At 33.8% G+C, this 24,004-nt stretch overlaps 2 protein-coding genes across 2 annotated transcripts; both read right to left on the reverse strand.

Annotated features, from left to right (window-relative positions):
• Window positions 1–4,418: 4,418 nt before the first annotated feature.
• Window positions 4,419–10,878, reverse strand: LOC125056713 (carboxypeptidase B-like). Its single transcript, XM_047659990.1, has 5 exons — window positions 10,779–10,878; window positions 9,428–9,640; window positions 8,145–8,220; window positions 6,340–6,645; window positions 4,419–4,958 (listed from the first exon to the last, which is right to left on the reverse strand). The coding sequence occupies exons 1-5, from the start codon at window positions 10,844–10,846 to the stop codon at window positions 4,419–4,421; spliced, it is 1,203 nt and encodes a 400-aa protein (XP_047515946.1). The 5' UTR covers window positions 10,847–10,878.
• Window positions 10,879–11,449: 571 nt separating this feature from the next.
• Window positions 11,450–19,953, reverse strand: LOC125056786 (carboxypeptidase B-like). The gene is made up of 6 exons (XM_047660074.1): window positions 19,843–19,953; window positions 18,339–18,548; window positions 15,750–15,855; window positions 14,234–14,356; window positions 13,078–13,266; window positions 11,450–12,085 (listed from the first exon to the last, which is right to left on the reverse strand). Exons 1-6 carry the CDS (start codon window positions 19,908–19,910, stop codon window positions 11,504–11,506), a joined length of 1,278 nt encoding a protein of 425 aa, XP_047516030.1. The 5' UTR covers window positions 19,911–19,953; the 3' UTR covers window positions 11,450–11,503.
• Window positions 19,954–24,004: the final 4,051 nt, after the last annotated feature.

A 24,004-nucleotide genomic window follows, 5' to 3' on the forward strand; every position in this document is an offset into this window, starting at 1 on the left:
GTGGGGTGTGGTTTCTTCTGCGTTCAGTCGTAACGTCATGTTACAAATTTGCTCAAACCTTTAGAGTTTAGTGCGAACAATTAATCAGATACTTCAGAATTATTGTATAGTAAAGCGTGTTCTTGATAAATATTTATTTATTCACAAAATACCTAACTATTCTTACAGTAATAAGCCAATACGATAACGAAGAAATATAATAAAATATATAATATTAAATACATAATATACACAATATCGCTACTATGAACTCACTTTGCGAACACATAAAAAAAACGACATCGCATTTATTTATTACTTCTATAAGTAAAGTAAGCTAAACAAACCAAGTTCTTGGGTTGGGTTACTTGCTTTTACTTACCAGCCCCAATATTTATCACTCAGGAAACTAAAAGATAATTCGAAACAGCCGCAACTTTGTTCACATCGAAAGTTAAAAACAAAAACATTATTGAATCGCTGCGAGAATACTAATGGACGAAAAGAATTTTCAATGAATTCGGAATTACCACTGCACATAGAAACAATAGCTAATGTTTTCTTTGAGTCCAATCTTCTAATTGAATTCGTGCTGTGCTTAGAGAAAATTGAAAAACGATAATGGTTTTTTTATAATTTTCGAACCTGCGATCGATAAAACTACGAAGATTTTTCAAAAATTCCTTAAATTTAATTTTCATTATATATATTACGATAATAATGAATAATGAATCCCGTAATCGCCAACAAAAATCGAATTATTAAAATTATTATCTTTGGTCCCAAAATTTACGTGACAGGCTGACACATGAATACAAAAAAGCACATACCTAAGACATATACCTTGTGGATTATATATTAGGTACTTTAGAAATTAACATAGATCTTTAAAAAAAAGACGAAATAAATCTCGAAGTTTTGTTATATTTTGTACGCTCGTTGTCGTTTCTAAACGGTGACACTTTTGACTATAATTTCAACATATTTGTATAATTGACATTAAAACAACATTACTTTCGAAAATAAAGTTTTTCTTATAATTCTTTGTTTACACAAGTATTGCGTGTTGTTCCCAGGAGAATGTAAGTGCGTGCTCCTGTTTCCCCATGCCTTATGCTGATAGAGGACAAATCTTTGTTTTAAATTTATTTTATTATGATTTATTACTTAAGATGTCATGGTGCAATGGTTGCAGCTCCGTATAAACATTGTGTAAAACAAAAAAATTGCGTTAAAAAGAGTGGCGGAGAGTTTATTGCCAGTTCTTCTCTTCCGTTCTACGCCCTTGATTTGAGAACTGGCAGTAAATGTAAAATTAGAAGCACTTAATATATACATATTTCTTTTTTGACGTTCATAAGTGTACATTGTGTTATGGTCTAAGATCCCGCTATACAACGACCTTCACCGAGATGCTTATTTAATGAAACTTATTTTATATATAATTTAATATGTCAATAAATATAATCCATATGGGTTGCCTAGCAAATTTCAGTCCAGAGTATTTTTAATTAATTTTAAAAAAAAAATATTTTTTTAAACATTTCACCGGTATGATTATTAGATAAATTCTATACCAATCGAAAGTATGAAGCCCATAGAATATGCAAAAGTTAGGTTGTTTTTCATCAATTAATTATTTATGTGTATATTTTTTATGTGACACTAAAATATATACATCTTTAGTATAAAAGAAGGTTTTAGTGATACATATATAATACTACCCTGATTAAAAATATTGATTGAAAAAAGTTCAAAAAATTTACTACATGCAAATTATAAAAAAAAATTTTTTTTTTAAATATTAATTAAACATACTCTGGACTGAAATTTGCTAGGCAACCCATATGGATTATATTTATTGACATATTAAATTAAATATAAAATAAGTTTCATTAAATAAGCATCTCGGTGAAGGTCGTTGTATAGCGGGATCTTATACTACTATATGAATAAATGATTTTGAGTTTGATTTAAATATAACATTGACGGATAAAATGGGAAATTACATTACTTACATAACGTTTCAGTAATCAGCGTGGGACCCTCAGAGGGATCAAATCCAAATCCAGTTTTAAAATACTCCACTGGTTTGATATGACAAAAAATATATTTAATACCGAAAAACCTCATAACAATCCCATTAGGTTCACCGAACAAAGGTGATATTATAAGGGATTTTACAATACTTGATTCTTTCAATATCCACAGAAGCTTACAAGATTGATAGTCCAATATTGAATTGGATTTTGTCGGTGAATCTCATTTTGATGCGATCTCTTTAAACTAATATTTGGATTATTTGTATTTCTTCACGGTTTGATACATTTCTTATTTTTTTTTATTCAAAGTTAGATAATATGTCATGTATATAAAATTATATTAAAAATTGAATTTGTTGTTTTAATGAGACCGGGAAGCTGGCATAGCATTTTACGATTTAAAAAAAAAATCTGGACTCTTTCTAAAATCTATTAGAAACTATAGAACTATTGTGGGTGCTACTATAACTCAATTTTTTTTCTTGGTACTTACCAGCAGAGCACTTGCTCAGCTATCTTCACAGACACCAAGTCGTGGAACTTAAAAATCTACAACACTACGTCAGGCATAGAAGGATGGTTGCCTTCTTAAGTAAAAAAAACACGGATAGCCAATTAATTATATAATTTATTATATCATTACGCTTTGCAATGTCACATGTTATAATGTGAATCATTTTAATTATTAAATATTTTAAATGAAATGGATTATTTATTTTAACAGGGTTTTTAGAGTCTGACTAAGGCTTAATCAAACTTGGGAACTCTGTGGTTTGACCCTTCTGTTTAAAGGTAACCACTTCAACTTCGACAGTTTAAATCAGAAAGTTTTTAGCTGTTTAGCTTTAGTTTAAAAGTCAGTTTAATTTCTTTGAATTTTCTAATCGCCTCGATAATTAAGCCCTACTTATCTTAGCCATATCTTTACACATCATTAATTTTGATTGATATTCATGAGGAAATCATTATAATTATTATAATATTGAAAGCAACAACAAAGTTAACATATTTAAAGTAATAATAAAAACAATTAAAAATGATTAAAAAGAAAATAAAACAAATTTTAAAAGTTTGGTCTCTGTGGCAGAGTACCTTTAACGCTAGCAGCATTTCCTCGCTGTATTGCGATACTTATTCGTTGAGCGAGGAAAGCACCAGCTCTGGGGTCACCGGTACTATTTACCTGGCGCCAATTTCAATGTTTAATTAGCGCCTGTGCACTTGAATCCACAGTCTAAGAGTCTCTACTCCAAAAGGGACAAAATCGAAGTTGAACGAATATACATATTCATTCGTTCAAGCATAGTTCAAAACATACAAAGTACATCCATTTATTTTGCCAACATATAAAATTACACAATTTTGTCATAAAAATCATGTCATCGTAGAGGTGGACATATGACAAACACAATCTATCAAGTACATTAAACACATAAAACACAGACAAAATCGCATAGAGTCCGCGCCACCACGCCGACGGGAACCCTGGAACTAAATTTGTCGTTACAGTGAAATAAAATTTTATTCGTTTTAAGGTAAATCATTAGAAGCAAATCTTGGAGAGAAGTTCGCGAATTTCATATTAATTTATGTTACGTTGGGGTAAAATAGCCTTGCATTCAGCAATGGTGACGTTTTCGGCATTCAGTGGTGACGCGGACTCTAAGTACCTACAGCCTTGCGATTCTGTAACTCACTCGAAAAGTAAGTTACAGAATCGCAAGGCAGAAGTGCACATTGACAGCTCATTCACAGATATTACGTCCATGGTCGAAGTATCAAAATAAACGAAGTTATTAACAAAATCGTTACGTTCATAAGTTTTGTTACGAAGAGAACTGCACACGTCAGTATGGACCTCAGTTTAGTCATGATACAAATATACATAACGAATACTAGGAAATAGAGAAGAGAAACGCCACTATTTTTGAAGTGAAACTTCTGTAGGCGCATTAGGGTAAATTTTTTACAGAACGTCACGAAGATGTGCAGCGTTTTGGTCGAAGAAAAGGAAGAAAGCGATTTCGACCGATTGATAGAGACTGAGAAGGGCGAATTACTTTATAGAAATTCTATTTTTAAAATTAAAATTTCGTAAAGATAATTTATGAAATGTATTTTATATTTTAGGTAAAATAATTAACTGAAATCTTAAACAACGAATTGTAAATTAAAATGCCACGTGTTTTAACATCGAAGAAATAAACTTAAAAAAATCAAATTTATTATTTGTATTAATTTTCGACACTTAATATTTTAATGACAATTAAATTCCTAACATATCTACCTTTTTTCCTCCCTCTAAGTCTCGGAAATCTAAAACTTTAGATTTGTATAAATATGAACAAGAGTTAAAAATTTGTTTGCTAAAGAAGTTTCACTTCTGACGCTCTTTTTTTATTCTAAAAAACTCTCAGCTGCAACCGCTATACCTCTCCAAACCTTATCTACAACGGTTTTAATATCTTCTGCTTGTACATCTTGATCTTGTACATCGATATTAAACGCATATAACACACCATTCAACGTGAGATAATCTGTGCTAGTTCCTGATGCACGATCACCAAATGCCAAAGAACCAATGTCTAGATTGTAATCACCACCCATGGCATCCACCATTTGTGTACCCAGAAAATAATGCTGGCGAAACATGCCACTTGCCGCGCGTTCATACTGCCATGGGTAGGCAATAAAGCCGGCTGTATTTTGCAAGGAAATATATAGTTGTATACGTTCACGATACTCCATGTGTAGTGATCTGATAAACCTGGTTTCTGGTTCTGAAAATGGCTCCGTACCAGCGTATAGATGGCTGCAGGGGCTTGTGCTTGAGTCAGATATTTGCCAGTCAATGTCGAAATTACGATTGATGTTTACGCCGGGACAGATGGTGCCAAGATTGCTGCGCACGCTTCGATTTTTCGTCCAAAGGCGAAGCTGTAATTTTAGTTTATTAATAAACTTTTCAATGAAATAAAACAAAATGATTCATTCACCAAAGAGAATTCCTTATAACTAACAAATTATTTTATTAACTTTTTATCATTAAAGAGCAGTGTTGGACAACCTAACCTAACCTACTTCAGCTTCGACGTCAGGATGCGACTCTCATCCCTGAGGTTGTAGGTTTGATCCCCGACTGTGCAACAATGGACTTTCTGTCTATGTGCGCATGTAACATTCGCTCAAACGGCGAAGGAAAACATTGTGAAGAAACCGGCATGCCTTAGACCCAAAAAGTCGACGGCCTGTGTCAGGCACAGGAGGCTGATCACATTTTCTATTAGATTGACAAATGATCATGAAAAAGATACAGAAATCTGAGGCCCAAACTTCAAAAGGATATAGATAGATATCGCTCATTAATATTTTTTATTTGAAGGTGATCAGTCGCGTATGCCTGACATACTTACTACATGTTTTTTTGTAGTAAGAAAGTTTTAGGGCACACCCAAGGCTAAAACCCGTCTTAAATAGTGACCATATAATATATAATGATTAATGATGGATTCATTAGGTTTAAGCACCTTAAACTGTAAAAGAGACCGAAAAAAGGCAACATCTATGTTAAACATAAAAATATAAAACTCTTAGGCCGTTTCCTGGAAGAATCCTTCATTAAGTAAACATTTCATTTATTTTCTTTTACGTAGAATTAATTTAAAAAAGCCTTTGTTGTTGCCTGCCGTTGAGAGGAAACTTTGCATAATCTTCACTAGTTCAAGAGAGATCTGTTCATGAAATTTTAATCTAAAGTTTAGCGTCTTTATAAGTAATGCAAGTGATATGAAATGTTACAAAATATTGTGTATACATTTTTAACAAATGAAAATGCTAAGAGATAAATTTTTTGATCTCACTTACGACTTACCTTTACGACAATTACGTCTCAACTCTTCTTGAGATACGAGTCATAGTTCGCGCTAAGTTTTGAGTCTTCCTAGTCATTTTAATAGATTTAAACATATTATCAAATATCCAATTTTAATGGCTTCCTATCATTATTTTGTTCTTATTTAAAATTAGGTATATCTTAAACGTGCCGTTGTGCATTACGGTATTATAGAAAATATATATTAGCTCGCGTATTTAAATTTGACATATATAACGACGGAAACATACATAACGTATGCAGCAAACAAAAATCTACAGTTGTAATTTTATTAGTTAGATAATTCCTAATTGTATTATCTTTAATTAGCTTTTATGTGCATTTATTTATTTTTTATATTTAAACTATTTCATTGTTTTTATGATCTAATAAAATACACAACACAAGTAGACGATCATAATATAGAAATATGTTTATGGTACCTACATTAGTGTGTGTATATTCATAACCATCTGGATTCACCACTGGGATAATGATCCAGTCAAAACCATCCAGAAACCGTCTTTGCTGAATCACTTTGTCCACAACATTTAACGCAGCAGGCACAGTAATCCACTCACGTGGATTTATTCCAGCTTCTATGATAACCACTGAATTATTTCTAGTTGGATTTCCTATTTTGAAGTAGACGAGGGGTCTACCTTCGTCACTTGTTCCATTTTCTACTAATTTAATTTCTATATCAGTTGAGTTTTCGTATGAGCTTTCAATTGTTTTCATGTAGTCTATGATCTGGAAAACACAGAAATTGATTAAATTATGAATATATGAATAATTTTAGCCTGGCTTGCAAATTTCAGATGTCATTGTAACCAGTCATCATCATGTAAACTTAAACTCAAAAAAAATTTATTCATATAGGTAAAAAAGTACACTTATGAACGTCAACAGAAAAGTTGTTAAATTGATTCTAAATTTACATGGATCACTTTTCGAACTCTCACAGCGGTTTTCGCAGCGGCGGTCGCGCTCAAATCAGTCGTGAAGCAGTCATTTTACGATTTGGCATTCTGATAGACAATAAACTACAAGCTCCCTCCTTATGTAGATATATATCCGGAGCTAGATATATTCGGTAGTGCTCTGATCAATTTTTAAAAAAGCATTTGACTATCTCAAACCTAATCCGCTGTTTTGCTAGTATTTTTATTTTCTATATATTTTAATTTATTGTGTAAAGAAAAGATAGTTTGTAACATATACTGTACATATAGCATTATGTCGGGGACTTTAATAATCAAACGTGATACATATAAGAATTTGTCGTTTTCGTATTGGATCTACTTATTTTTTACTAGCGACCCGCCCCGGCTTCGCACGGATGCAATGCTGATACTAAATTCAAAGTGCTATAGAGTATAGGGAGAACCGCGGCCTCCGACGCGCTGCGTCCCGCAATTATTAAATTTGTAATATCATCGAAAATATTCATTTAAATCATATGTTGTAAAGGGCCATATAAATCTATATTAAATCAACAATTTATTTAAGGTATTTAATTGGATAAGGATTTATGCTGTATTGGTTAAAATCGCTTCGAAAATTAGCCATTATTTGTCGTAAAAAGTAAATGACAAAAAAAAGTTATTGTGGGTTATCCATAAGAGATAGACATATACCATCACGGACTTTTCTGTAGACCTTTTCAATGTGTACAATACTTAGTACATTATTTTGATAAAACTCGTAGGGTTCAGCCTGCGTTTGCAATGTAAGCGGAAAAAATGTAATTATTTACGACATCACATTAGAAACCTCAAAAATAACAGTACTTCTCCACTATTTAATGGATGTTATTATACATATAAATCTTCCTCTTGAATCATTCTATCTATTAAAAAAAACTGCATCAAAATCCGTTGCGTAGTTTCAAAGATTTAAGCATACAAAGAGACATAGGGACAGAGAAAGCGACTTTGTTTTATACTATGTAGTGATAGAACAAACGGGCAGGAGGCTCATCTGATGTTAAGTGATACCGCCGCCCATGGACACCCTAAATGCCAAAGGGCTCGCAAGTGCGTTACCGGCCTTTTAATAGGTACGCTCTTTTCTTGAAGGACCCTAAGTCAATTTGGTTCGGAAATACTTCAGTGGGCAGCTGGTTGGTTTTTGATTATTTAGAAATATTATTAAACCCGATATTAATAAAATAAATAGTATTTTTGTTTTTATTTTATAAAACATTAAATAGTGGTATATCGACATTAATTTAAATTAAATATATTAACCTTATCGTATCTGTAGTATCCCTCAAAGTCGAAAGATGTATCGCCATTTTTGAACTCTTCTGTTTCCAATAAGTACCTGAAATTGTCAATATACCATTTAAGAATATATATTTAAGAACTAATTTATTAAGTTCTCTCTCTTGTCTTGTCTTAAGAAGAAGAGACAAATCTTCCAGGACATCAAGCATTTTATGAACTTGTTTATCTTTTCTTTGTTTAAAAATAGAACTTCACTGGCCACTATTCCATCTGAAGTTAAGTGAGAGGGCACGCCTGTTCAGTAGATGCCTATTTAGACGCTACTTTAATGACCCTAGTAGTATGTAGAAAAGGTTGAAGGAGGAAAGAAGTTTCACTCTTTCATTGTTTTTACAAGGATCCATATCGCGTAGAACAGGACTTGGGGATGTCAACAACGAAGAGATGAAACTCCAACGTGCTCCTAGACGAGTGTTGTTTGAAAGGCAATGACGGAGTCAGGTAGTTCCAAGGAGCAATGTCCGGAGTGCTATAGAAAACTGAAATGCAGACAACTGGACGGCAATATCCAAGGCTTAAGAGTGGAGATTTAATGAGTCGATCGTCTTTTTCGCCTTTCCATCCAAGGCACCTAGATGGCACTTAGCAGCACCGGCCCAGAGGTGACTGCAGTAGGTACTCTACACACCGACGGACTTATGTAAGTTGTTTTTTTATATAATAGAAGGCAAACGGGCAGTAGAAGGCTCATTTGATGTTAAGTGATATCGCCCCCCATGGACACTCGCACTGTCAGAAGGTTCGCAAGTGCGTTGCTGGCCTTTTGAGGATTGGTACGCTCTTTTCTTGAAGGACTCTAAGTCAAAATGGTTTAGAAATACTTCCAGTGCGAAGCTGGTTATACATAGTAGTGGTGCACGGCAAAATATGCCTTCAGAAACGCTCGGTTGTGGAATGACGGACGTCGAGGTGATACGGATGGTATTTTCTATTCTGTCTTCACGTCTGATAATGAAATCCAGCTACAAGTATTAGTCCGAACAACTACTTTGAACACTCTCCATGGTTTGGTAAATGCGGTAGAAGTTGCATAGTGAACCCACAACTTGTAAGTCTTTAGAAAAAAACAATTTTTGTTATACTATTTTTTAGGTATACATAGACACTATGACATACTTTATAATTTTCTGTATATTACTTTCTGATCTCGAAGCCAATAACAGTGATACTTAAGTAGTATATAATAATGCTACTTACTACTGTGAAATATAGTTCATAATTTTATTAACGATAAAGATACTCACTCAAAAACGTCATTAATCGCAATCTCTTTCTTTACACCTAGTTCCTCTAATTTGTCTTCAAACCATATTCTATGTGACGGTGGGACCATAGCCTTGCCCACAACTCCATATTTCTGAGATGGCTTCCTCCAAAAGTCTATTCCATCACTCTTTAGTTCGTGAAGATTTTTCTGCTGTTCTTCTGTCTTTAAGTCTAAGTTATATACTTGATATCTAAAATATATAACAACAGGAGTTATTTTTATATATAATTTCTAGCTAATTCCCCGAATATAGTCATCGGAGGAATTAAATAACTTACAACTTAAGCAAATAGTATTGGTAACACGGATGATTTAGTCTATTACCTATTTCTTTTAACAACTATTTGTATAACATTTACAGAAAATTTTAGATTCCTCTTAACCTATTGTTGATCATTATTTCTTTTAAGTTCGTCTCTGTTACTTTCATTCCCATATATTGTTCAGAACAACAGTAGTTAGAATCGTATATTATGACTTGAGCCATTAATATAAGCCATTGAGCCATTTATATATTTAGAAAAAACATGATCTCCTCATGCTCCCGATAATCAGTCCTTGACTAATCATAATTCGTAGACATCTCTATCAGCTTCTAGATAAAGGAGTGTTAATATACCATGCGTGATAATTTAAAGGACTACTCTGCGAATTACATGCATTACACTGTCCACGTGGCTCCGAATATATTTTTTATTTATATGTATTTTTTTTCATTGAGCAGGGGGCAAACGGGCAGGAGGCTCATCTGATGTTAAGAGATATCACCGCCCATGGACACTCACAATGCCATGGGCTCGCGAGTACGGCCTTTTAAAAATGGGTACGCTCATTTTTTCTGATCTTGATGAATTCTATCGATAACTCATTAGATATCTATACTACATTTAGTATAGATAGGGGACGAATTGAATAGACTTCCGAAAGTCACCGATGGCAAGTGGTGGGCGTAGAACTACGTCGCTGACCAAACTCAAACTCAAAATAACTTCATTCATATAATGTTTCATTCAATGAAGTTCTAGAAACTGCCACTTGGTTACCTATGTAACCATGTACACTTATGAACGCTTATAACCAAGTACTATTGATTCTAAATTTAAATTTACTACCAGTTCGCAAGTTAATGGCATAGAGCGGCCAAGAAGAACTAGCAAGAAACTCTCCGCCACTCTATTTAATCGCCAAGTTTTGAGTCTTACAAATTGTTTGAACTGGAGCATATCCATCCCAAGGATTAGGATCATTTAAATAATCGTAAAATTTATAAAAAGCTTTATTGCTTAATTTACGTTTAACGAGAGTTTTGAAGATTAATTATCACTCACCCCTTATACTCTTCATGTTTGCCACAAACACATAACACAATATTAAATACTAAGAAAATATACAACATTTTGTTTCTCGTCTACTGATACATATATTATTGTTCGGTCACTGTTCATTTATCATATAATCATAATCCCGTGATAATATTTTAATAATCTTAAATTGTCAAATTATAAGTTCCTCAGGTGCTACTAATAAAATTCACATATATCGAAGCATTATCATTAATATTTATCAATATATACTAGCAACTGCCTTATGTCCGTAGAATAAATATTTGTCTTGTAACTTAAATATATATATTTTGTGTGTTTGTTTGGAACAAGTACAATTTAAATATAGTATGTAACTTTTGTTAAAAAGTTAACTTAAGATGATTTTTTAATACTACATGAGACATTCCTTCAACATCATTGTATTCCCTTTGTAGTAGGCACTCTTAGGCCGTGGGGTTCAAGTGCACAGGAGCTAATTAAAGATTTAAGTTGGCGCCTGGTAGATAGTACCGTTATATGAATAGGTATCTAATATAGATTCCTTCAATTGACGGTATTTAAAGACAAGCAAGACAAATTAAGTTTATGTCATACTATAAAAATCAGATCTATTTGTTATATAATGAAATAAGCATGTGTTAAACACATGATACCGGAGAAATAAAAGTCATAAAAAGTATTTAATTGATATAATTTAATAAATGTGATAAGGAAAAATTACAATGCGATTAGTTTCTCAGTACGAATCTAGCTCCAGTTTTAATACCCTCCCAAGTTTCGATTCCAGCTTGTTCAATAAACTCAGGGTCTACGAGAAAGCCTAGAACGTGAAAGCCTAATCTGGACGCTGGAAGCTCAAAGGTGTAAGATAGAGGAATGCCAATAGACTGGGCGTAGTCGTTGGTGGTACCTGAACTCTTGTACAAAATCATAGCTGAATTTCCCACTCTATATTCTCTGTTATGGGCAACTTTAACCGCGTCAATAGCTTGAGCCATATTGACACCGGCCAGATGAAGAGACAAGGCATTTGATGGTAATTCTTCTGAGCCGTAACCGTAGAGGATCATGCTGCCATAGCTGTGGAGGTCTATGAACAGCTGGGTACGGTTGCTGTATTGGTCGAAGACGGTTTTGATAGCTTGGGTTTCTGGTTCAGAGAAAGCGCTTCTACCGTGGAAGACTTCGGTGCAGACAATGTCGCTAGACCACCGACCCCAATTGTAGTCGAAGTTCCTATTCAGATCTACGCCAGAGCAAATGTCAAGAGGCATGTAGCCGGTGGCTCGGTTCTTACGCCAGAATCTTTCCTAAAAGTAAATCAAAGAAGAATATATATGTTCTCATTCTTATTTCAACTACAGAAATATATACTGATAGGTATGGGAAATACAGTAATAGCTTATTATTATTCCTTCCTATTATGTATTCCTGCTTCAGATTTTGGTATAAAGCTAAGGCCACTTCTAACTAATAATACACGCAAAAAAAGACAAAACGTAAATGGAATTTGTTGATGTTGTCGTATTAATTTATTCATTGTTACCATGGGCTATAAATCATTCTGGCCACTCGAGTGTTATTATATATTACGAGAAAATATTATGTCAATGACAGCTACTTTGATGGTTAGCAATCGCTACTTTAAATGAGCGTTCTGTTTTCAAATTAGGTTTGTTGTTTTTGGTAATATTTACAGATGACAACAACGTTTTCGGACGAATTATACTCAAGAAATTAACTAATAAAGAGTTTTTTTCTTCCTTTTGTTTATAACAGGGGCAAATGGGCAGAAGCTCATCTGATGTTAAGTGATACCGCCCATGCACACTCTCAATACCAGAGGGCTCGCGTTGCCGGCCTGTTTTTTAAGAGTTGACTTTTCTTTTCAAAGTGGAATTGGTTCGAGTCTTGAACTTGGCCTCCGTAACGAGAAACTTCTGCCACTCCCTCTCCTGTCCCAGAGTGACACATTTTGGAGTGACCGAACCGAGGTTGAGGAGTACTTAGTATCTTGTACAGCCCTGCGATTCTGTAACTCACTTCACGAACTCACACAGCGGTTTTCGCATCGGCGGTCGCTCTCAAATCAGTCGTGAAGCTGTCATTTTATGATTTGGCATTCTGATAAACAATAAAGTACAAGCTCCCACCTTTTCAGAATGCCAAATCATAAAATGACAGCTTCACGACTGATTTGAGAGCGACCGCCGATGCGAAAACCGCTGTGTGAGTTCGTGAAGTGAGTTACAGAATCGCAGGGCTGGTAATTTAATCATAACTAAGTCAATCTGTAACATACTTCTCCATGAGAAGCAACATATCCATCAGGGTTGGCAACTGGCAGAATAATCCAATCAATTTCGTTCACCAGGTCTGCATCAGTTATGTCAGTAACAAGTTTCTGGATGGCGTATAGACTGGCTGGCAGAGTCACCCACTCACGGGCATGTAGTAAAGATTGGATAAATACTACTGGCTTATTGGTGTCCTGGAATTATAAAACTATTTAATAATCGATTTTAAAAGAAAAATTCAGATAAAGCAACATAAATAGTTTTATATGAAATAATAATTTATTTGGCAATTATTTTCTTTTTATGTGCGTAATTACTAATAACTGCAGTGCAGTGTTAGCCTAGTGGCTTTCGCGTGCAACTCTTATCTGAGGTTATCTTATAACCCTGAGGTCGTAGGTTCGATGCTGGCTGTGCACCATTGTACTTTCTGTCTATGTGTGCTTGCAACATTCGCTCAAACGGCGAAATAAAACATAGTAAGAAAACCGGCTGGCCTTAGACCAAAAAAAGTCGACGGCGTGTGTCAGGCACTTGGCTGATCCCCTAACTGCCTATTAGATTGACATATTATCATGAAACTGATACAGAAATCGACAAACGCCTAAAAAGTTTGTAGCGCCACTGATTCATTTTTCATCTATATATATAAAAATGAAACCCGTTTTCCGTTGTCACGACATAACATGAAAACTGCTTGACCGATTTGTCTGATTCTTTTTTTATAGTATTCCTTGAAGCACGAGGATGGTTCTTACGGAGAAAAATTTAAAAAAATTGAGTGAAAAAGTCTAAAAACAACACTTTTCTGTATTCCTATACAAAATATTCGTTATAATACTTAAAAGTCAATTTGAACTTTAATACCATACCATAAAGTTCAAGTGTTAGTGGAGGGGTTCCGGGAAGGTAAATTTTTATTTTTTGACATAATGTATTTGTTGTATTATCAACTTTATTTTTTTTATCTTACTAGCTAGACCGGTGTCTCGAATAGCAGAATAAGTATTTTAAAAAATAAAGAATCTACTGTTAGGCGGTACGATGTTCGCCAGGCCAGCTAGTTACTAATAATTACGAGAACCATTGTTGATAATATACTCCGAAGATTGAAAGATGTATTATTACATAATAATCCTTTAGTACATGTTTATTCCTCACCTGGAAATTGGTAGTAGAGATCTTCAGGTACCGGATAGGTCGGTTTTCGAAGCTTTGTCCCGCTGTTACTAAAGTGACGAGTGTTGGAAATCTCACTGTCAATGCCTGGAGGTACGCATCCACCTATAAAATTGAGTTTTAGAAGAAAATTCAGTTTTAGTTTGTACTAAAACTGAATTTTCTTTCTCTTCACTTGTGTGAATATATAAATCGTTTTCATTGTTTTACAGCAACCATCGGCAACTATTACACTAAGTATAGTAGTACCAGTTCGACTCAGGGTCCAGCATATGGTATTCTTAAAAGGCCGGTAGCGCACTTTCACGCCTTCTGGCAGTGTTAGTCTCCATGAGCGGCGGTATCACTTAACATCAAGTAGGGCGAGCCCGTTTGCCTTCTATTGTTATTTATCAATAAGGAAAAATGACAGAAACATCACAAAAACAAGATATTTAAAAAATATATACTAAAGTTAAATATAGTCCTTAAATTTTTCAAAAATAAGATTTTTTTTAAACAAAATTTAAAAGAGAAATAAATATACAATAATAGGCACGATAATGTAAATAGCAATTTTTAGTACATACACAAAAGACAAAATAATTATTGCAACGACGATTTTAAAAGGAGCTTAGGAAAGTAGGTGAGTACAAAACACAACTTTGAAGGAGAAACACTTACTACTATAGAAATTACACTTGCAATGTATGGAAACACGAAATCTGATGTTAGTCCATGTAAATACACGTTTATATTCGCAAATTTATTTTTATTAAGTGTAAAAATGGGGATGTATTATTATTCATCACAATTTTTATGCAAATTCAGCAACAAAGCCTCCATTCGTGACATAATGAGTAGCCGGAAATTGGATTCGAAATTGATATAAATAAGTACAATGCGATTCAAATGATCGATTATCATTCGACTTATTGACGACGTTAGAGCTGCTATGATAGGCTTTAGACTTTTAAATAATTAGTTACAAATTATATAGGCTCTGGCAGATAGTACCGGTGACCCCAGAGCTGGTGCTTTACTCGAATAAGTATCGCAGTACAGCAACGAAATGACAGCATTAAACACTACCACAGGGACCAGGGAAACTTTCTAATTTATTTTCGTTATTTATTTATTCATTTTTATTATAATTATTATGCCTCAAGATTTATTGTTAAATAAAGAAATATTTAAAAATTATTACTGCTATTAACAAGTTTAAAAATTGATTTTAATTTTGTATTTATCAATTTTAATTTTTATTACTATGTTGGTTAAAAATATTGTATATTTGTGTGTTGGAAATAATATAAAATAAACCATAATTGATACGCAAATAAGTTTAATCTGCAAACCATATTTCCAGTGACGTAACCAACAACCATTCATGTACCTATTTTTATCCGAATCCCAGTTTAAATAATGCAGGGTAACTATATAATGATCAATAAACATAATTTTTACTGGGCGTGGATGTAATAATAACGAATTTCTTCTATTCCACTTTTGACCTTACCTCTTCCAAAGTATGAATCTTATCAAAGGTCAAACTCCCACTAGAAGGTGCAGACCTGCTGTTCGCAGCGGATTTGCTAAGCTTTTCATGTTCAGCGTCCAAGTACCTTAAAAAACCATAGTAATCTGTAGTGTAGTACTGAAAATGTTTTTTTTATTTAGAAAAGTCTTTTAATATGTAACCGTTTTTCCTAAGAATTTGTCACTATTATAAAATAAAAATACCTAGAACCGACTAGAACTATTAAATAAAAAGGCCGACAACGCACTCACGAGCTCTCTGGCATTGAGTGTCCATGGGCGGCGTTAACACTTTACATCAGATGAGCCTTAAAAGCTCACTTCGCACACATAGATCTCAATTTATTAAAAAAAAATAACCTAAAAGTCAGTATCAGTTTTTAAAAGTCGGTTAAGAACATAGACTCCCACGGCTATCTCTTTGCAAATTTCGAATTTCAGCACTTTTCACCAATATAGTACGAAATTTGTCCAACAATCGATACTTGTAAAAAATAATGAAAACAAACCAAATCTGTATGAATCACAAGGTCGAACAGAGATAAATTGAACGCCTCACTTCTTTGTACAAATTAAACGAACCTTTCGCTTAATTCACTTAAGACGGAACAGTCTTGAATTTAAACTGTCCACAGATGGTTACAATCCGTTGGCGCGAACTAAAACTCTAATTTCAAAATCTTATATCTCAAGTCAAAGGATTTATATATAAAAATTGTCAACACTTCAAAAGGAGGTCTAGAAGAAACAAACCTGAAACTTGGAACATTTGATTTATTGTTTTTTGACATAATTGACATTGACAACGATAATTGTCTTGTGTCATTGGCAAAATAAGCATGATTTCCATGACACTGACAGTTTTATATTAAACTATGGTTGCACAATAAGGATACTTAAGCACTGATCTAAGAACACACAAAAAGAACAATAAAAACTGATTTTACTCCCTTAACAGGCAAACACAGCATGCTACTTAATAAGTATTACTAACTTCGAGTTATTATAATGGGAAACTGTAAGTAGGGGTGGAATGGATCAATTTCAGGGGAAAATTTATTAGCTAACTGACACATTCTAGGAATAGCACAACCTAGGCCGGTGATGCGGAAGAGAATGACAACAGGTTTAATAGGAAGAAAAGAAATACATTATACATAAGCTAAACTATGATAGATGTATTTATTTTTACAAAACATAAAAAATAAAGTTCAAGAAATCAAATCGTGCTGTTGAATATTCCTACTGTTGTTATTAATCTGTGTGTTGATGTAAACTGAAGTATCATGAATAAAGTGAATTTCGTAACGAATTCAGGAGATAAAATGTACTCTGTTTCTTTACTTTTACTTTCATGTCGCTTTTATTGACACTAGTTTTTGATATATAATGGCAATCATAAACTAAAAAAAATTAAAAGAAAAACACTTTATTAATGACTGTTGTTAGATATCGGTCTTAGGTAAGATTTAGAGCCAAGTCTTAGAGAGATCCATGACTCCCGTAAAAATCTAATAATATTTTGCAATACTTGTCAAATTCTTAGTGCCAAGACTCTGAACTGTTATAATAATAATAATAATGAAGCCCGTTTGTTTCCATTTCCAAACTACGTTTAAATTTATTGATATATCTTTTTTTCTTCTTGTTCGTCACCTCCTCTAAAATATCTCCAACCATGGTTTTCTTTCTCCATTCGCTTCTTGCTAACGGTTTTCTATGCACCTTTATTAAGGGCATCTTTAAAGTCCACCTTTTATCTGTGCATCTTGCTATAAGCCCATTGCCACTTCTGTTTCAGAGCATAATGTTAACATTGGTTTTACGTCTAGTCCATTGAAAAGTTACATTTGGGGTTGCGTTTTTTAGAGGACGCAATTTTATTTATGGAACATGTAGGGGGGGGTCAATACAAGCTTAACTCCAAGTTTGTGGGGTTGGCGTGCTTGTCCCCCGGCCGCCATCTTGGATAAAGGGGTCGAAAAACCACGTTTTTGGCTATATCTCCTAAACTATCCATCGTACATAAAACTTGTAAAGACACATTTTGTAGCAAATCGCTGTGCCTACAATTATGTCTATGTAACTTTTTATCATAAATCCAAAATTCAAAAAGTTATAAGTGAAAATATTTCCTATTTCTAAAGTTGACTAGGTCGTATTTTCTCCTTATACATTATGTAAAATTTATGATTTTCATGTTATGTGTTGGCTTACATACTGTGTTTCGCTAACAATTTCCTATTCGTTTTAACGTAATCTATAATTCGTTAACGATTTAAGTTTCTTAAGTGAACAATTATATTTTTTAAAATTATGTAGGTATGTTATATAGGGAGGGGAATATGGATTTTAGAAAGACTAAGGGACAAACATGGTTTAGAACTAGTGTAGTTGCCCATAACAGCTTCTTATGGTAATTCTTTCTTGAAAATACTAACCAATGGAACAAACCATGTGAACCTAACGGCCTTACAAAGTGCGTTAAACTTGCTACATCTTGTACCTATAGAAAGTGTACAAATCTACCCGTGGATATTACATTTAATTGAAATATGAGTATACTTACGGCTTAACATCCTCCACTTCTATAGAATACTTCAAGCCATGGAACAGAAGTGTGGCTTCGACTAACGGGCGTAGTTGCTTCGGGACCAGCACTATAGCGTCATTGCCCGGTGCTGCTCGCTGCCAGAAGTCCAAACTGTTTGCAACCTCCAAATTGTGCAGTATCAGCGCTTGTTTTTCCGTTTTCACGGATATACGATACACAGCATGTCTGTAATGAAGAAGTATGACTGTTAAACTTCTAATAATTGTATCGAGATATAAATTAGTGGTGCTGGAGGCTAATGCTAATACCCTGGACTGCGAAGTGCACCAATACATCGATCCTGACCCAACGCCGTATACTGATTCTCCTGTCTACCATATGCTGACAGCGATATAATATTTCGGCCATACAATGCGCAGAGGCGATGAGAACTTGGAGAAACTGACCGTAGTTGGTAACAAAGAAGCAAAAGATCACGTGGCCGTTCACCAACCAGATGGACCGATAAAGTGAAGGCTGATCCTCCTTAAAACTATTATACACTTTTATAAGAGAGGCGCTGTATATATACCATAATTCAAAATAAATTTGAACAACGGAAATGTTCTATTAAGCAGCGTTTAGAGAGTGACAGAGAACTTTTATCTAGCCGTTAAGCGCCCTTAATTGGAGAACGTAAATTTAGAATCTTTTTTTTTCATGTATACGTACATAATGTTACCGATGTGACATGGTTATTGGTTAATTCCTCTCAACCTAATTAAAACGCTATATTAGTTTCGGTATACTTTCAGCTGTACCGAACTTCGTAAGAGTAAATATTCATTAATTACTAAGCCATTCATAGAAGACTTAAAATATTATAATGACCTAACCATAGATCCAATCTAAAATTAAACAATTAAGCTATAATTGTTTATGTCACATATAGATCAGATCAATCATAAGAATCCTCTGAATACGGAATTGAACTACTAATATTTGTATTAAGTAAACTCACACAGAAACAAGCAAACACATAAACAAATACTACGCACTTGTTAAAAATATACTTTTGTCTGTAACACACAAGTATACAGCCCTGCGATTCTGTAACTCACTTTTCGAACTCACACAGCGGTTTTCGCATCGGCGGTCGCTCTCAAATCAGTCGTGAAGCAGTCATTTTATGATTTGGAATTCTGAAAAGGTGGGAGCTTGTAGTTTATTGTTTATCAGAATGCCAAATCATAAAATGACTGCTTCACGACTGATTTGAGAGCGACCGCCGATGCGAAAACCGCTGTGTGAGTTCGAAAAGTGAGTTACAGAATCGCAGGGCAGTATTTACAATAAGCTTAAAACACATAGTAATAACAATAATAATAAATTAAAAATAGATAAATATAAAATTAAAATTAAAACAATGCTGTATTGCTATACTTATTTGTTGAACAAAGAAAGCACCAGCTCTGGTTTCACCGGGACTATCTACCAGGCGCCAACTTAAATATTTCTAATAATTGAATACTAAACTTACCCTTCATACAACTCATATTTAGCAAGAACAACACCCAAAACAATTAAGCAGATTGCGTAACGCAACATTTTAGTTTTCTATCTGTTATTATATTGAATTAAATTTATAATTTTGTAAAATATTTGATTATCTTAATCCGTTATAATTAATAGATAAATAAAACGTGATTGATATAGTAATGATTTTGAATAATAGGTATATCACGGATAATTTTGTATTAAATATTTGGGGTATATAATATGATTAGATAATCCAGAATTTAATTATTTGTATTGAGTAATCCTCTATCGAGTTAACTTTGTGCATGCATGAGATTCATTCATTTGCTTAAAAAAATATTTGTTTATTACAGCTAGAGAGAAAACATTGCTAGCCACGGGGTTGCCGTAAATCCAAAAAAAAAACGCTGAACCATTGACTACAGAAAATAGAACAGAAATTGTTATCACTGCCTGTGTGTCTCTTTTTGGGTAATCCTTTTGAGCCAGAGAGTCGCAACGGTCAGACCTTCGTAATTTAATAAAAGCTGTAACAGGTGAGTTGTACCTTTATTGTACTGCCTTAATACGTACAAGCAATATACAATAAAACCGACAATTACTTAATAAAAATAAGGATTTCTGTGCAGCAATGGATTTACGCTTTTCGCACTACGTACGGTGAAGGAAAACATCTTAAGGAAACCGTCACACCTTAGACCCAAACGGATTGCCTATTAACTAAAATATAATCATGAAAAGTCTATCAGAAATCCAAGGCCGAAACTTACAGGTTGAAAAACATTTGTTTTTTTTTGAGCCTACTCGACGCCCGTAAAAGGTAGGCATCACCCATCGACACCCATTTTAGTTGGCGTTTCCGGACTTTAAATGTGGTTAAAGAATCTTTCTTCCTGTTAAAACTTTGATTGTTGTTACACAGAAACATTTATATACCTATATTTAATCTCTTTGCATCTAATATTAACAGTTATACATCATTAAAAAAATAATAATAATGACAACAATAATGATAAATAGAAGTAATTTAACAAATTAAAATATATTATCTGTGTGTTAACACCCCAAGCGTCTTATACATATATGTAAAGTAAAAAACGCTGAACCATTGACTACAGAAAATAGAACAGAAATTGTTATCACTGCCTGTGTGTCTCTTTTTGGGTAATCCTTTTGAGCCAGAGAGTCGCAACGGTCAGACCTTCGTAATTTAATAAAAGCTGTAACAGGTGAGTTGTACCTTTATTGTACTGCCTTAATACGTACAAGCAATATACAATAAAACCGACATTTACTTAATAAAAATAAGGATTTCTGTGCAGCAATGGATTTACGCTTTTCGCACTACGTACGGTGAAGGAAAACATCTTAAGGAAACCGTCACACCTTAGACCCAAACGGATTGCCTATTAACTAAAATATAATCATGAAAAGTCTATCAGAAATCCAAGGCCGAAACTTACAGGTTGAAAAACATTTGTTTTTTTTTGAGCCTACTCGACGCCCGTAAAAGGTAGGCATCACCCATCGACACCCATTTTAGTTGGCGTTTCCGGACTTTAAATGTGGTTAAAGAATCTTTCTTCCTGTTAAAACTTTGATTGTTGTTACACAGAAACATTTATATACCTATATTTAATCTCTTTGCATCTAATATTAACAGTTATACATCATTAAAAAAATAATAATAATGACAACAATAATGATAAATAGAAGTAATTTAACAAATTAAAATATATTATCTGTGTGTTAACACCCCAAGCGTCTTATACATATATGTAAAGTGACTTTAAATGTGGTTATAGATCTTTCTTCCCGTTAAAACTTTTTATCCAAGGCCAAGTCCTTAAATATCAAAAACAAGATTAAAAATAGTACCAATAAAACTAAAATGACTTGGAAGATAATTGATAGTGAAACTGGAAGAGTCAGAGATCGCAATCAAGACATCGAACTATGTGTCGATAACACTATAATCAAATCTAACGAAGAGATAGCGATTGTTTTTGATAAGTACTTTTCTGACATTCCAATTTCGACTACTAAGTCTCTTCAATCATCTCCCGCCCTCGCTGAATCGCTGCTCAAAGATAATGTAAACGAGTGCAAGGTCAGTTTTACATTCCGACCCATTGGTGCCGACGATATAGTGAGGTTATTTAGAACCATAGATATTAAGAACACTACCGATCTTTGGGGTATTTCTGTAAAAATAATTAGTAGCATAATTGGTGTAATTGCTCCCCAATTTAGCTATAATTTTCAACAATTGTATTAAAAGTGGCGAGTTTCCCGATCTAATGAAACATAGTAAAGTTATTCCATTATTTAAAGCAGGTAGTATGTCCGACCCCAGTAACTTTAGACCAATTTCCGTACTACCTACTTGTATATTTGAAAAAATTATATTAAATCAACTGGTACGTCATTTTAATGTAAACAAATTATTACATGATAATCAGTTCGGTTTTACCAAGGGTCGCTCGACAGCCGATGCCGGTGTTGAGTTATATAGATATATAGTTAAGGCTTGGGAGGAGTCGCATGACGCTTTAGGTGTTTTCTGCGACTTATCCAAAGCATTTGATTGTGTCCAACACGAGACCTTAATCGGGAAACTCCGCCACTATGGCATCAAGAATACCGCACTGAATCTTCTGACTTCCTATTTACACGGAAGAACTCAGAAGGTTGAAGTGAATGGTAAGAGGTCCTCTGGGTCGGCAGTAGATATGGGGGTAACACAGGGCTCAATTCTTGGCCCCTTCCTCTTTCTTGTTTATATAAATGATCTACCTTTCATGGTAGAGAGAAAACATCAGATAGTTTTGTTTGCTGATGACACGTCCTTGATTTTTAAAATCAAACGACAAATAACAAATTTTGACGATGTGAACAATGCTCTGTCTTCGATTATCCATTGGTTTAGTATGAATAACCTTCTACTTAATGCAAAAAAGACAAAATGCATTAAATTTTGTGCAAAAAATGCAAGGGTTATGTAAAAATGGATACTAGACCAACTATAAACGGTGAAGAATTGAATCTGGATGATACAACTGTATTTCTCGGAATCACCATGGATTCAAAACTTCAGTGGTCCCCTCATATTAACGGATTGGCGAAGAGACTTAGTTCTGCAGCCTACGCGGTTAAAAAAATTCGCTCACTAACTGATGTCGATACAGCTAGACTTGTTTATTTTAGTTACTTTCATAGCTTAATGACTTATGGCTTATTATTATGGGGTCATGCTGCTGATGTCGAAACTATTTTCATCATGCAGAAGAGGGCTATTCGTGCAATCTATAATTTAAAATGTAGGGAATCTCTTAGAGATAAATTCAAGGACATTAATATACTTACCTTTCCCTCGCAATATATTTATGAAAATATTATGTATGTATACAAAAATAGTGAAAAATTTACTAGAATAGAACATACGCACAATGTTAATACACGGAACAAACGCAGGCTGCAATTTCCCCGTACTAGACTATCTAAAGTTAGTAATTCTTTTTTGGGGAAAGGGATACTCTTCTTTAATAAAATCCCAGAGGCTCTTTTATCTCTGCCTTTCAATAAATTTAAGAAATGTATTAAAGAAAAGCTGCGTAAAAAGGCTTACTATAAAGTCAACGATTATCTAGTTGATAAAAGGGCCTGGGACTAGTGCTAGACAGGCTACTTCTAATCAATTTGCGATATTTATTTTAAATAAGTGTTGTTGATGATTTGCTGTTTTAAAAGAGTACCGAGAGTTTTTTACGCCGGCTTTTTCTCTCGGCCTACACCCTCTGTCTTCTTTGCCGATGAGTAGGGATGCCGACAAATTCAAATTTAATGACGTGGAATAAGTGATACATGTATCTTATGTTCCATAATAAACATATTTTATTTTATTTTTTATTTTTAAAAAATTACAAAAGTTATAGACAATTAAAGATGAAAAAAAAAATGCCAATATTTAATAAACTATTAATATTTAAGAAATTTCAAATTTCCAATAAAAAACTTCTAACTCCCGGAACTCTATCTCCATTATTTATAATTTTAATTTAACGCTGAAAATAGGTCTGCGCGTGACATTTTTAGGATTGGGGGGTGGCGTCAAAAGCGAGTACGGCACATTAATTAATTTATTTAAGGTATTGAATATTTGT

Source organism: Pieris napi, chromosome 15 (genome assembly GCF_905475465.1).
Source record: "Pieris napi chromosome 15, ilPieNapi1.2, whole genome shotgun sequence".
Classification (NCBI taxonomy): Eukaryota; Metazoa; Arthropoda; class Insecta; order Lepidoptera; family Pieridae; genus Pieris; species Pieris napi.

Excerpts from the sequence above, each read along its gene's own strand:
- LOC125056786 (XM_047660074.1), bottom strand. The coding sequence starts at position 19,910 with ATGTTGCGTTACGCAATCTGCTTAATTGTTTTGGGTGTTGTTCTTGCT. Across the intron at positions 18,549-19,842 it reads AAATATGAGTTGTATGAAGG|ACATGCTGTGTATCGTATAT; the intron begins GTAAGTTTAGTA and ends TCTTCATTACAG. Across the intron at positions 15,856-18,338 it reads GAAGTGGAGGATGTTAAGCC|GTACTTGGACGCTGAACATG; the intron begins GTAAGTATACTC and ends TGGTTTTTTAAG.
- LOC125056713 (XM_047659990.1), bottom strand. The coding sequence starts at position 10,846 with ATGTTGTATATTTTCTTAGTATTTAATATTGTGTTATGTGTTTGTGGC. Across the intron at positions 6,646-8,144 it reads GATACTACAGATACGATAAG|ATCATAGACTACATGAAAAC; the intron begins GTTAATATATTT and ends TGTGTTTTCCAG. Across the intron at positions 4,959-6,339 it reads ATGAATATACACACACTAAT|CTTCGCCTTTGGACGAAAAA; the intron begins GTAGGTACCATA and ends CTAAAATTACAG.